The 13,765-nt window shown below is 42.3% G+C and overlaps 1 protein-coding gene and 1 non-coding gene across 3 annotated transcripts in view; one reads left to right on the top strand and one right to left on the bottom strand.

Moving 5' to 3' along the window:
- The first annotated feature begins 432 nt into the window (after window positions 1-432).
- TRNAK-UUU lies at window positions 433-505 on the top strand. The gene has a single exon. It is a non-coding gene; the product is annotated as a tRNA-Lys (tRNA).
- An 11,137-nt stretch (window positions 506-11,642) lies between these two features.
- The window catches only part of ARSB (arylsulfatase B), a 66,165-nt gene continuing 64,042 nt past the window's right edge, over window positions 11,643-13,765 (bottom strand). For both annotated transcript variants that reach the window (XM_033164170.1, XM_033164169.1), the window contains one exon: window positions 11,643-13,584. In XM_033164170.1, the coding sequence (XP_033020061.1) occupies window positions 13,319-13,584 (266 nt within the window). In that variant the 3' untranslated portion in view covers window positions 11,643-13,318. The remainder of the gene's footprint in view (window positions 13,585-13,765) is intronic.

Genomic DNA, 13,765 nt, shown 5'->3' with positions numbered 1-13,765 from the left:
CTTACTTAGAAGGTATCAGGATGGGGCAGATTGGTTCAGTGTTTTTAACTTCTTTTTAAAAACAAGTTCAGAATGCACTGCCTGTGAGCACTAACAGCAATATTAATTTAAAGCAGTTGAAAACATATTCTGGGAAAGAATGTTAGAGAAATGTATAAAATAGATCCATTAATCTAAAACAAGTTACTGGGTACTTCGTATTCTAAGTATGGGTGCAATCCTATCCTGAAGATTCATAGGCTGTCACTGCAGTGGCAGAGAGAGAGGAGCCAATATTCATGGAATTTAATGTCTGCAGGTGAATCCTTCCCTCTCACAGTGCTTGTATGTTTCCACCGGAGGAGGAATAGGACACAGTGGAAGTTCTACCAGCTTAACAGTGGCATCAGTTGCTTACCCCCCTTGTCCCCGCTGATAGATTTGTAGCCATAGGACTGGATAGCTCAGTTGGTAGAGCATGAGACTTTTAATCTTGGGGTTGTGGGTTCAAGCCCCACATTGGGCAAAAGAGTCCTGCATTGCAGGGGGTTAGGCTAAATTTACCCTCATGGTCCCTTCCAACTCAACAATCCTATGATTCTATGATTGCTCGATCCATGCATTTTATTACGCTGCTTCAAAATAATTGTGCATTGTGTTATTCATCACAACTGGACCAGTAAGAGTTAAAAGAAATCCTTGGAAATGAGGTTAGTGTAAACAACCAGATAATATATCATGCTGAACATTTTACTGCGACTAGCTTCGGTTTTTCTGTTGTAGACATTGATGCTGCAATGGGATACACTGTAACACTGCCAAATGCTTCCCAGTATTATTAAATTTAACTTCACCACTCATCTACAGAGAATTATTAAGTTTCAAATAGAAACTAATTATTCTGGTCTGTCTCAGGGCTGATTCTGACATAATGTCTTCCCCTACCTACCCACCCCCCAACAGCTGAATATAGCAGAATACCCTCAGAGGAACATATGTGAAGGGGGTGAATACTATGTCAGATTGAAAAATCCACATGTATTTTGCTGGAAAAGATCTGCGAGCAGGAAATTAAATTCCTAACCACTCTAGCAGTATTATGCAAAATAATAAAACAGCAAGGAGTTTGTAAATACCCCATAGTAATAACTTAAGTGTCCGCAATATATCTGCTGATTTCATGCCATAATACAAACAAGTGAATGCTTTGATGGTGTTTCCTGCTTGGCAGGGGGTTGGACTGGATGGCCCTTGTGGTCTCTTCCAACTCTATGATTCTATGATTCTAAGTGTGTTCAACTATTTTGTGCTGTTATGTTGTTGTTCTCTATAAGAATTAGAACAAATGCATTCAGACAAATGCATTGGAAGGGTAAACACACGACTAGATTGAGGCCTCTTTCTCCTCCTTCCCCTCTTTTCCACTGGCATTTGGTTGTTCTCATACTGTATAAAGGTTAAACACCTATGGCGATAGCATTCGTGTCAGTACCTCCTATGGCGCCCTCATGAAAGATATCAGCAAATATTGCCTCAAAAATCTACAATGCACAAGAGCTACTTTTTTTCACTCACTGGCCCAGGCTTAGCCTCTCTGACATTGAACAGCCGCTCAAACAGGCCCACATTTCATTGGAAATCTGGGAGTGGAAATTTATGCTCTGTTCCATTCTGCACAGAGAACTGCAAAGGCTCTTTTCTGTGGTAGCCGGTGTAGGTGCCTTTTTCTTTATTGCCGAGTGGACTGATGCAGGGGCAGGTCAGCCAGCACTATTTTGTGATGCTTTATCTCTTTCTGCGCATTTAGATGTGGCAGCCAATTCCTGATAGCAGCCGTATTGTGGCTGGTGCCCGTGGCACTTTCTCAAAATTTCAAGAGTGCCCATTGGCCCCGGAAACTTTTGCTATAGCATCCAAGGCTTCCAAGCTATTAATTTCAAATGGAGGCCCAAGGAGGCATCTCCATTTGACCCCAACCTATAAATGCTTCCTGCAAATAACACATTATTTCTGTCCACAGATTGAACAGATAATAGCAATTTAGTTGATAACTGACACAAATTGTCTTTTGTCTGTAGCTACATGTTTCAGGTGCATGGAAGTGACTTCCATGTGCATAGAAATTATCTGTTTTGTATTTGATGTTGATGTTAACCTGCTGGTACCTAGATAAAAATTGTCTACAAAATAATGTTTTTACCTGCATCTTGTTCTAAAATACACTTATATTTAAATAAACTGAGGATAAAATATGACAGCCTGTCTAGATAGTTTTTATTTCTATAATAAAAACAAGTCCCTGGATGGGTAATTGAACCATGCACCATAACTCTCAGCTAAAGACCTGACACATCATCTACATGAGCATTTCCCTAACACGCGTAGAAAAGGAAATGCAGTAGCAACATTTTTTGGTTATATCTATATTGAACTATTGCTACATGCTCTAGGTGGGTCTATCTTTAAAGACTGAAAACTACAGCTGCTTCAGAATGCTGCTGCCAGGTTGTTGACAGGGATCCATTGTTCAAAGCATGTGATTCTGCCGCTATTTAATCTGCAGCGACTCCTGGTATGTTTATGAGTTCAATTCAAAGTGGTTGCTGTCACCATTGTGGTTTGTTTCCGGGGTATTTGAAGGACTACCTGTTCGCACTTGATTCTGCCTGCCAGTTAAGGTTTGAGGAAGATCTGCTCTATATTTTCACCACTATCTAAATTGTGATTAGTGAATACACATGTTTTATGTTGTGGTTTTGATGATGTCAGTCACATCCAGATAATTTAGTGAAGATGATTAAAGAACATAACTTTAAAACTTTCCAGAGCCATTTGAGAAATAAACTTGCATTCAACAATTAGAGAGAAGAAAGAGATTCAGAAACCAGGAGAGAGAGAGAGAGAAAAAATGTATATAGTATGAAATTGCCATAAAAATGCAAGGTGGCAATAGGTAATACATCCAATAATGTTAATGTAAATGTATTTACCGGTACATAAGAATAATAAATTACAAAACTATTTAAGGTTATCCAGTTCACCTTTTAAAAAAAGAATGAAAGTACTTTTTCTGAAGAAAAATAAAAAAATTCTGGTTATTTTGAAGACTCTGAGAACTTATTGTAAAATGCTAGAATGAATTAAGGCACTTATAAATGAACGCTAGAGGTGTTTTTGGAGTTTATCTGGGGGAGGGAGAAAGAAAGTTCAAGTTCAAGGAGAAAACTCCAGCTGTAATGTCCTGCTACATCTATGTTGCACCTTAATGAAATAAATCGTGGCTTAGAATAAGGCTGCATACACATGAGAATTTATTATAGACTCAAGGAAGATTGAGTAAGTTTTTTCTAGGTAGTCCATACACAATCTAGATCTACTGTATATTTTTTTGCCCCTGAAAAGCGCTTCTTGAGAAACTGGTTTCATTCCAAAAATAAAAGTGTATTGTGGATTGATTCTGCATTACCTCACAGTGTGTTCATTTGGAAACAGAGATCTAAGTAGTCCCAGCAGTGTGTCTACATCTGCCCAATGACATTGTGGGTGGGCATATACCAATAATCGTCCACCTGGGGCATGTGCAGGGAGGAAAATGTGCGGATAACCTAATCAAGGGGAGGGTTTTCAAATATGTATCAAGTAACTACACCCATCCTTGTGGACAGCAGGATCTATAATCCATCTAGATTGAAAGCAGGATGTTGAGGACAAGCACAAGGGATTCTGGAGTGAGAAAAACAACTTTTTTGTGCTATTAACAGGTCTGTGTGTACACAGCCTGAATGCTCTAAGGCGGAATCTGTTACTGACTTTGCCAGCCATTTAGGATGCAAAAGGCTGACACTTCCACACAGCTGCTTTGAGCTGTTTATACACTGTGAAAAATGGGCTCTGTAACAACTGCTAGTGTACAACCTCTGGCCTTCAAACAACAGGCTTTTATTCACATAGATGGGCAATGATGTAATTTGGGACAATTCACAAAACCCTAAGCTGCTCTGTGGGACAATGGGAGCTTTTCATTCCTGTTCTTTATTTAGCATGTATGAGCCATTCTGGTCAATTTGCAGTTGTGGACTGTGTCAATCTTTATTTCTACCAAGCAGTATTCCAAAGGCTTGTTAAACTGATTTTTACCCCAGGCAAGTATAAACTTGTTTCCTTGGAAATATGTCCTATTGATATAAATGGAACACGCTCCCCCTAAACAGTTCATCATAATAGTCATCAACTCAGGCATATATATATATATATATATATATATATATATATATATATATATATATATATATATATATATATATATATATATATAACTGGTCAAATCCCACAAGAGATATTTTCATGCAGAATGAGGCCTCTTCATGCACAGCTGATCAGAATGGAGACACATATCCACATTGCAGTGTTCAGTTGGGGCCCATATTTGCGTATCTCTCAGTGTGTACAATTAGACCACCAGCTAAAGTGGACAGTGCTTAGATATTATGTGTGAGAAGTATGCATCTTGTCACCTTTTAATTGCTTTGGCAAATTGCTGCCTGCCATGACTGGCCCACCCATTAGGCAAGGTGAGGTGAGGCAGCTGCCTCAGGCAGTAGGATCCACAGCAGCAACAGATCCGGCCTCTAAGGAATGCATCATCTGCTGGTGGTGCTGCTGCTGCTGCTGCAGAAACGATGACTGTGGCTTGCTCCTGGGAGGCCAGATCTGCCCCATTGCCGTCTCTGCAGCCTAAAACAGACAGCCTGCCTTGTGCTCTGGCTCCTCCTCTCAAGCTTGCAAACCATTTCCCCCCTGTTCGCTTACAACAGGCAAACTCTAATCCAAAACCAAAACTACTGGTCTTCTGTCTTACTAACTATCCCCCATTTGCAGCTGCCACAGTCTTTGCTTTGCTGGAGCCAATCTCGATGGGTCATGACTTTGTCTTTATTTCTTAATGGCTTATCTCTAAGTGATTCCCTGGTCAGGAAAAAAAAAGTTTAGCCTGTGTTTCTACACTGCTAAATCAAACACCTGGCGCCTTCTCTTAATACTCCAAGTATTGGTTAAATCCTAAAATTTACTAAACCTAGGAAGCATGGGGATCTTGCACCTACAAACTCTGGCACCCAAACCTATAACAATACTTAAGCCAGAGGTTGGGAGCCTCAGGTGTAAGGGCTGAATGTGGCTCTGCAGGCCCTCGATCTGACCCTTGGAACTCTTTTCCAGCCATACACATCATACCCTAAGTGTTTTTGTCTGGCTGGAATGTGTCCTTGAACTCTGAACATGATTATTGCTTGCCAGCATGGAGCACAGAAAAGTGTGTGTAGAAATTAGGCTGCAGTACAGATGTAAAATTAACATTTGTTGCTTTTCCCACTGGCATGTGGCTGTCAGTTGCTCAGAAGGGAATGTGACATTGGGACATAAAGACATTCCCCACCTCTGACCTAAGTAGTCATTGAAGCCCTCCAAATTCAAAGTTCTATTAACAGTGTAAAATGGATCCTTTGTTTCCTGCAGTACCCTGTGGGCTTCTGAATGACCACCTTGTGATTATGAATAGTTGAGTAGTTTTGGAGTCTTTCACCAGAAAGAGACAGGTGGCACATGCTCATTTTAATGAATGGTACTCATATACCAAAAAACTTCCTCTAATGTTTACTATCTGTATCTAAACTTTTATGCAGAATTAATAATTCAAAGTTGTTTTTCTCCCACGCACAGTTGAGCATCGTCTCCTTTGTCATTACAACATCCTCAAGCAATGAAGCAATCAATATCTCAGCAATGCTGAATTATGTATGACTGTTTGATCCACGGGTTGCAGTAAGCAGCTGTAACGCAAATAATGTCTGGTGTCAAAACAGTTAAAGTGATGCTATTGATCTGAGTGGGATACTGGACATTCCTGAAGTTCTGATAGATTCCTTCAATGGGTTGCCACTCGCTTAGGGGGAAGTGCAGGCTAGATAGGGACATTTAAGTATTAGTACATTGATCAGAAAACATTTGTAACACATTGATTAAGAAATAACACTATAGGAACTAAATGGTGCTTGGGGGAAATTAGTTAATTACTGTATTTTTCGCTCCATAGGGCGCACCGGACCATAGGGCACACCCCGTTTTTAGAGGAGGAAACAAGAAAAAAAATATTTTTGCTGATTTTCCTCCTCTAAAAGCCCTGGTTTTTTTAGGATCAGCTCAGATTTGTGCAGCTTTTTTGCAAAGGGAAAAGCCCTGTTTTTTGAGGATCAGCTCAGATTTGTGCAGCTTTTTTTGCAAAGGGGAAAAAGCAAAGAGGAAAAACCCTGTTTTTATGGGGTTCAACTCACATTTCTACAGCATCTTAAGGAAAGGGAGCCATATCTACAGTTTCCAGACAGATAATCTAATCAGCCAGTCACATGTTGCTGGGGAAACAAACAACCTCCCTCTGCAGCACATTCAACAATGGAGGCCTGGGCAAGGGGTGGGGCAAAAGGGAGCCAGGGACTCTTCTCTCTCTCCCGATCTCTTGCTGATCAGCTGCTGAGCGGGGTCCTTTCAACACCCCCTTTTCTCTTTGTAAAATAAAAAGCATGATCAGCTTTTGGCCCCTGGGCAATTCAGCTCCAGGGACCACCATTCACTCCATAAGACACACAGATATTTCCCCTTACTTTTCAGGAGGAAAAAAGTGTGTCTTATGGAGCGAAAAATACGGTAGTGTTATTTCTTAATCAATGTGTTACAAATGTTTTCCCACTGGCATGTGGCTGTCTGATTAACTATTTCCCCTTTGTAAAGATACACTGGATTTGCCTGTTGCATTCCACCCCACAATGGGTAGATGGTTCAAACTTTGGCTTAACTGGGGCTGTAACTGTTCTTTTGCATACAGGGAAACTGAATATTTATGAAACAGTAAATGACTGAGAGCAAGAAAACAAATGAATATTCAAAGAAACTGCCAAAGGTTGAACCATCTACTATGAAAAATGTTACCCAAAGCAGTGGGTGATTTATAGTTATGGTCTTATATTCATTTAAGAACAAAGAAAAGAGATTATGAGGTGGAATGCAACAGGCAAATCCAGTGTATCTTTACAAAGGGGGAAATAGTTAATCAGAGCTACAATTCCCAGTACAGTGGTACCTTGGGTTACGTACTTAATTGGTTCCGGGTCGCTGTACATAACCCGAAAAGTACAAAACCCAAAAAAACCTGCTTCGGCGCATGCGCAGACCGCGAAAAACGTCTGCGCATGCGCGAATCACGCACACTTCGGGTTGCGTTTCCGGGTTAGCGAGTTCGTAACCCGAAAAGTACGCAACCTGAAGTGTATGCAACCCAAGGTACGACTGTACCCTTAACAAACTACAGTCCTCAGGAATATTTGGAGCGGAGATGTGCTTTAAAAGTATAATGTGTACCTTGTCAAAAACTGTATCAATTCCAAACACACCATTTGTATAGGAGCTGTGGCTGCAAGTGCAGTTGGAGTCAAGTCGCTGGAGGAATCCAGTCATCACATGCTGAGAATAATGGATTAAATGATGCCTTACAAGATTGTTTTGAAGGCAGCCAAGATTGAAGTGGGATGGGGAGAGATGGAGGTCAAATGTAATTTCTCATTCAGGTCTGAAGTTGTGAGGGTTAAAGACAGGCTCCCAAGGGGATAGTTTGAGTCAGTTCATTTGCTGGTGGGAGTTGCTTTTAACATGGATTGTACTGAAATGTGTTTCAAAGTCAATAATAAATAAGATGGAAGTATCAGTGAAAATAAATGAAAGAAAGCTACCATCTATTTAATTAACCAGTTGACTCCCAAATAGAGAGAAATGTGTTCCGTCTGCATTTTGAAGGGGACCGATCTGATTTACCAGTCCAAGCATTTTATGCAGGTCAACTATGAAACGGATTGCAAACTTCCTTGTGTGTGTTTCATAAGGGAAATGTATTGAAAGGCATAGAAAAATGTGTATTTTAGGGAAATATTATGTACGAAATGTGTACTTCAAGGGAATGTTTATACAACTTAATTAATCTATGCATTTTTAAAGAATTAGTTTTTATTGGGGGTTTGTGTTACAAAGCAAACAGATCAACAAGGAATGGTACATCTATGGGGGTTCTATGCTTGTAAAAAAACCTGCAAAATTGGGATAAAACAGGGTTGTTTTTGTTTTTGTTGTTAGAATTTACCGGTATATAGCACCCTAATCCCCGCAGGAGAACATTTGAAACTGACAAGGAATGGAACCATATGGACTGAGTAATCAATTCCTACAAACAAAATATCCACCCTGTCAAAGGGGGGGGGGGAATCACAACTAAGTAAAATAAATGCAAGAGGAATCAGAACATAGTGAACTTGTAAATATTTGCAGTGCAATCCTATGCATATTTACACAAAAGTAAGTCCAGCGAGTTTCATAGGGTTTACACACAAGTGAGTGTAGACAGGATTTAAAAGTTTAGTTGAAAAACAAAGCCTAGGGGAATAGGATGAATTATGTGTATTTTAAGTGCAGTTTTGTACCTAGAAGAATACAGTGGTACCTCGGTTTAAGAACAGTCCTGTTTATGAACGATTCAGTTTATGAACTCCGCAAAACCGGAAGTAGTGTCCCGGTTTGCGAACTTTACCTCAGTCTAAGAACGGAATCTGAATGATGGAAGGGCACTGACAGCGGGGAGGCTTCATTAGGGAAATCGCGCCTTGGTTTAAGAATGGTTTCAGTTTAAGAACGGACTTCTGGAACGGATTAAGTTTGTAAACTGAGGTACCAGTTTAGTTGGCAAGGACTTAGTTGGCAAGGACTTAACAATGACAAAGGAAGCCATTGTGGGAAAAGATAGAAAGGCAGCAGGGGAGCCCAGGAGCTGCAGCCCCCCAAATCTATCTCATTATGGGGTGGGCAGGTTAGGAGACGAGCATGGCTGGCTGCCATGATGCCCTCTTTATGGCTCGGCTGGAACAGGCAAAGACTGGGCCAGAAACAAAACACCAGGGTGAAGAATTTTGTAGCCCCTCAGTGTCCCATCACTAAGTAGGCTGAGAGTCAAGGGATGTAGGATGGTTTGGAACACCACAAGCAGTGTGTCAAGAGAGGAAGAAGCAGACAGGAGAGTGAGAGTAAGGGAGCTTGTTTGAGGAGAGAGAGAGAACTGGGACAAAAGATATGGGAGAACGTGTGCAAATGGAACAGGGATAACTAGATTAGAAGCTTTTCACCACAAGAGACAGGGGGAGAGTGGAAGGACAGTAAATGACTGACTGCTGCTATGCAAGATAGGCCTTGGAGGCAGGCCAGAGGGGGGTGTGTGTGTGTGTGTGTGTGTGTGTGTCTTTTGTAAAGAAACCTACACATCTATGATGTCTGCTGATAAACTGGGTCTTGAACTCCTGCAAGAAATAAGCACCCACCAGTTGAACACTGAAGAAAAGGAATCTGCTGATATTCTGAAGGCTTTCTTTACTAAATTTTTAAGAGAATCATAGTCATCTAGTACTAACCCATTCTGTTTATATGTTCAGTTTGATTGGCAGAGCTTTAAGTTTTCCATAGAATATTATCTGTTTAAAAAAAGATAAAAAGTCCTTGTAGTTATGCTGATTCTCAGAGCTGTTTGCTAAATCTGAAGACAAAAAATAAAACAACCTATGCCAAAGATGAAGTATGTGCCCAGCTCCAACATGTCGATTTAGTGTATTGTGCAGCAGACTGTAGTATAGCTCCTAACTTTATAAAGAGCCCTCAGATATTTTAAGAATGAAAGGCACTATGCAGTCAAACCTATATTTTCTTCCTTGCCTTGGATGCCAGCGTTTGTCCATAGTAAGCTGTGGCTTTGCTAGTATAGCTTGTTGTGGTTTCTGAAGAGTATGTTCTGTACATCTAAATCTAGAATTTCTCTTTGACTGTACTTATTTTAACTATAGCTCTTCAGACAAAACACAGCAGTTTGTTTGTTTTTCATCACAGAGCCCAGTCAGAACAAAGGGTAACTAGCAGCTGGGAGGGTTATCTTTTTTTATGACTGCAGCAGATGTTCAGTTTTTACAACACAAGCAAGAGGTTTAGTATCAGCCCTTCCAATGTTCCCAAACACAATTCCTGCCCCCAAACATAAATTCATCTATGGGGTCAGGGGCGTCGCTGGGGAGGGGCGGTGGGGGCGGTACGCCCCCAGTGACAGGGTGAGCAGCGGCGGGTGGGGGTGACAAGCAGCGGCCCCTCCCGCCACTCCCACGCGCCGCCGCTCCCTCCGTCACCCCGGGAGCAGCAGCATACGGATGGGGTGCTTCTGCCGCTTTTTTTCGGCGGGGGGGGGCTGACCAGCGAGGTGGGGGTCACGCTTGTCACCCCCTCCTCGCTGGTCACCACCCCCCACCGAAAAAACCGCGGGGGGGAGGCGGGGAAAGCCTGGAAAGGAAGCAGAGCAGGCGCGTTTAAGCGCCGCTCTGCTTCTTTTTCCGCTTTCCGCCGCTTTTTTTCGGCGGGGGGGGGGGGCCGACCAGCGAGGTGGGGGTCACGCTTGTCACCCCCTCCTCGCTGGTCACCCCCCCGCCGAAAAAAAGCCTCGGAAAGGGGGAAATCCCCCCTTTCTGTATACACGTGCGTCGTGACGTCATGATGACGTCGCGGCGCGCGCGTCGTGCCCCTCCCCCAGGGGGTGCCTCTGCGCTGCCGCCGCCCCCAGCAGCGCAGAGGCTAGCGACGCCACTGTATGGGGTAACCAATGTAATTAGCAAACCTTGTGCATCTGTAATACACATAGGTCAAGATTTGTGATCACATAAAAGTACCGGTAAATTCCAGTGGAACCTACCTGCTGAGTAAGCATGCATGGGATTGCAGCCTTAGCGATGAAGGATGAGAGAAGATGAAGACCAGCACCTCCATGTGATCTCACAATTTATTTATAGCTTGAAAAACCTAATGCAATAAATCTTTTACTTAATGTATAGGTTGTGTTTAGATAAGCAATACACAATTTAATAGAACTGAAATTCTTGTGTATGTTTATGTTTTAACACCATCAATATGGCACTTACCAAAACAAAACACCTCTTCTTCAAATTCGTTTCTTATGAATCCAGTGCTTAGAACTCTTCCAGGGTGACTGCTTACACATTGCCAAAATAAAATAAAAGAAGACACAAGTTTGCATATAATTTGCATGTGGATAGATGCACCCTTAAAATTACTACAATTTGAACAGAAATGTTATTATTTTTTATCAGAGCAGGTGACCTGCAGCCTGCTATCCAAATGCAAACTGCTGATGAGCAACTTCAAGGCCCCTGCCTTGAAGGGGGCTTTTATGGTTCTTTTATCTTTAAACTGGACTTGGATCATGCAGCTCATCCAATAGAGGATTGTCCTTGGTAAGGCTGGACAATTTGTCAACCTAAATAGTATCCGCTAAAGCAAAAATGGCGTCAAGCCCCCCCTCCCCCCTTTACACCCAGTTTCTAAACAGTACATTTGGTACGAGGGAATAACATAGAAAAGGGCCACCACAGCAATTTCCATCCTGGCCAGAGTTGAGTGGTGGAACCTAGGAGGTGATAGCTTTTCTGCCATGGAATCTCCTCAGCCCGCTCTCCCCCTCAGTTTACCTTGCACTGGTAATGTCAGAGCAAGCACTGTGAATTGGGCTCAGGAACAGACAGTCGGACAAATATAATTTATTTGTGGTCCACTGGTTGCAAATGAAAAGTTTCAGAATGTAAAATGCATGAGATCATCAAAAGAGGGGGGAAACCCAGAAAGCAAGAAGATTGTCTAAAGGAAATTACAATATTTAGACGTTTTGAAACTTGCTTAGTAAATTCAACTTGCTCAAACTTATTAGAGCCCTCTAATAAAATGACCAGCTGAGACTCTGACCATCATCCTGTGATGGCATCTGACCACCACCCCTTTATTTAAAAAGAACACATGACACAGATTAAGAAGCTCCCAATACATTTTTCCCTATCTACTTTTTCCACCTCATGCAGAATTCTATAAACCGCTATTATGTTTCCACCCACTATGTGGAGTTCTCACTGAAACCCTCAACAATACAGTGTCATCAGCAAACTTGGCTGCCTCTCTGCTCACACCTACCTCCACATCATTTACAGACATATTAAAAACACTGGTATCATTACAGATATTTGAGGAACCCCACTTCCATTGTGAGAATTGTCCATTTATTATTGCTCCCAGTTTTCTGTTATTTGGTTACGGAACCTTTCCTCTCATCCCATAACTACTAAGTTTAATCAGGAGCCTTTGGTGAGGGGACTTTGTGTAAAAAAACCAAAAACAGTCCAGAAAGTTCTGAGTAAATATGTTTATAGGGCAGTAGCAGATGGAATGGTGGGGTGGAGGCAGCTACCTCACCTCCTGGCAGGTGAGCCGCTGCTGCTTACTGGGAGGTTCACAGTGGTGGCAAGATTGGTGCAGTGCAAATGTGCCAGCAGAGTCAATCTGGTGCTCCTGCCAGTGTCATATGCACTGTGCCACCCTCCACAAATATCTTGCCCTTCTCCCTCCTGGTAAGCAGCAGCAACTCACCTGCTGGGAGGTCAGGTACACATCTCCACGCCACCATCCTGTCCACCACTATGTAAAGGATCACAATATTCATATTGTGGAAATAAGACATTTTGGGTGTACAGCTGACATGTTTGGCTATCGCTAGGACCTTGGTGTGTAGCTGCTAAGAGGTTCTGTTCATGGAGATTCTAGGATGCTCCTGTTAAGAGTGACTCACGAGGTAAAGGTGGGGAGAGAGAAAAGGAACTCTACAATTGGCTTCTTTTTCCTTTTCTTTTACAACTCTGTCAGTCTCTGATAAAAGCTGGCTCCCGGCAAGTATGAAATCAAGCCTCTGACTTCAGATGCGAAAGAATTTAGAAGGCCCTGCCCCTCCCCCCCCCATGACTCAGAGCTTTCCAACTGAAATAATGTTTCCCAGCTGGCCAGGAACTTTGGGAAGGCAGCATCATTTTACCCTCTGCTTCAGAGACATGTCATGGATGGCAAAAACCCCACCAACATCCAAATGGCAGATTTATGATTCTATAGAACTTCAAGCACAAACGATGGTGAAACTGGATCCTTCAAACAGCTTTTGAATAAGAACTGGATGCAATGGACTGAAGTGAAAGCTGAAGAGGTAAAATAAACAAGTCAGAAGTGTCTGTGTCCCTGAGTCTATGGGCTGATTCCCATGGAACATTTTTGTACACTTTGCCCTGGTGTACACAAGGATGCACACATTTTAAGTACACAAATATAACGTGGGAATCAGCTCTATGACTACCCTGGATATACCTTTCTCAGGCTGCTGAGCAGTTTCCTACATCCAAGGCCCCCAGGCTTTCGTCGTTCCTGGGTCACAACGAGGGTCATTTTCTGGGTAGAACACGGGAACAGAGTTATTGTCATAGTGCCGGAGACGCAAAAGGAGCTTTCTCACAATGTCAGGATATTGTTCTGACAAGTCGCTTCGTTCCTCAGGATCATTAACAATATCATAGAGCCAAAGTTTCTTTGTTGGAGGGTCTGAAGACAGAGCCTTTGACTCATTAAATAAAGATGGCGGTGGAAACCAGTGGGAGCAACCTATAAACAGGAACAGAGCAGATTAGAGTTTAGTTGGGACAGCGTTAGCCTCTTAATTTGTTTCCAGCTTGTTCACAGATCTGACATGTTCAATTTCAGAGAAGTGGAATTGAACTTGCAACGTGGAATTTGTTTTTTTCCCTATGGAGATTTGCCAGCTGACCAACAGAATACCCAGAAG

The sequence above is a fragment of the Lacerta agilis genome, chromosome 11 (assembly GCF_009819535.1).
Source record: "Lacerta agilis isolate rLacAgi1 chromosome 11, rLacAgi1.pri, whole genome shotgun sequence".
NCBI lineage: Eukaryota > Metazoa > Chordata > Lepidosauria > Squamata > Lacertidae > Lacerta > Lacerta agilis.
The sequence above is the reverse complement of the archived record's forward strand: the minus strand, read 5'-3'. Positions and strand labels throughout refer to the sequence as shown.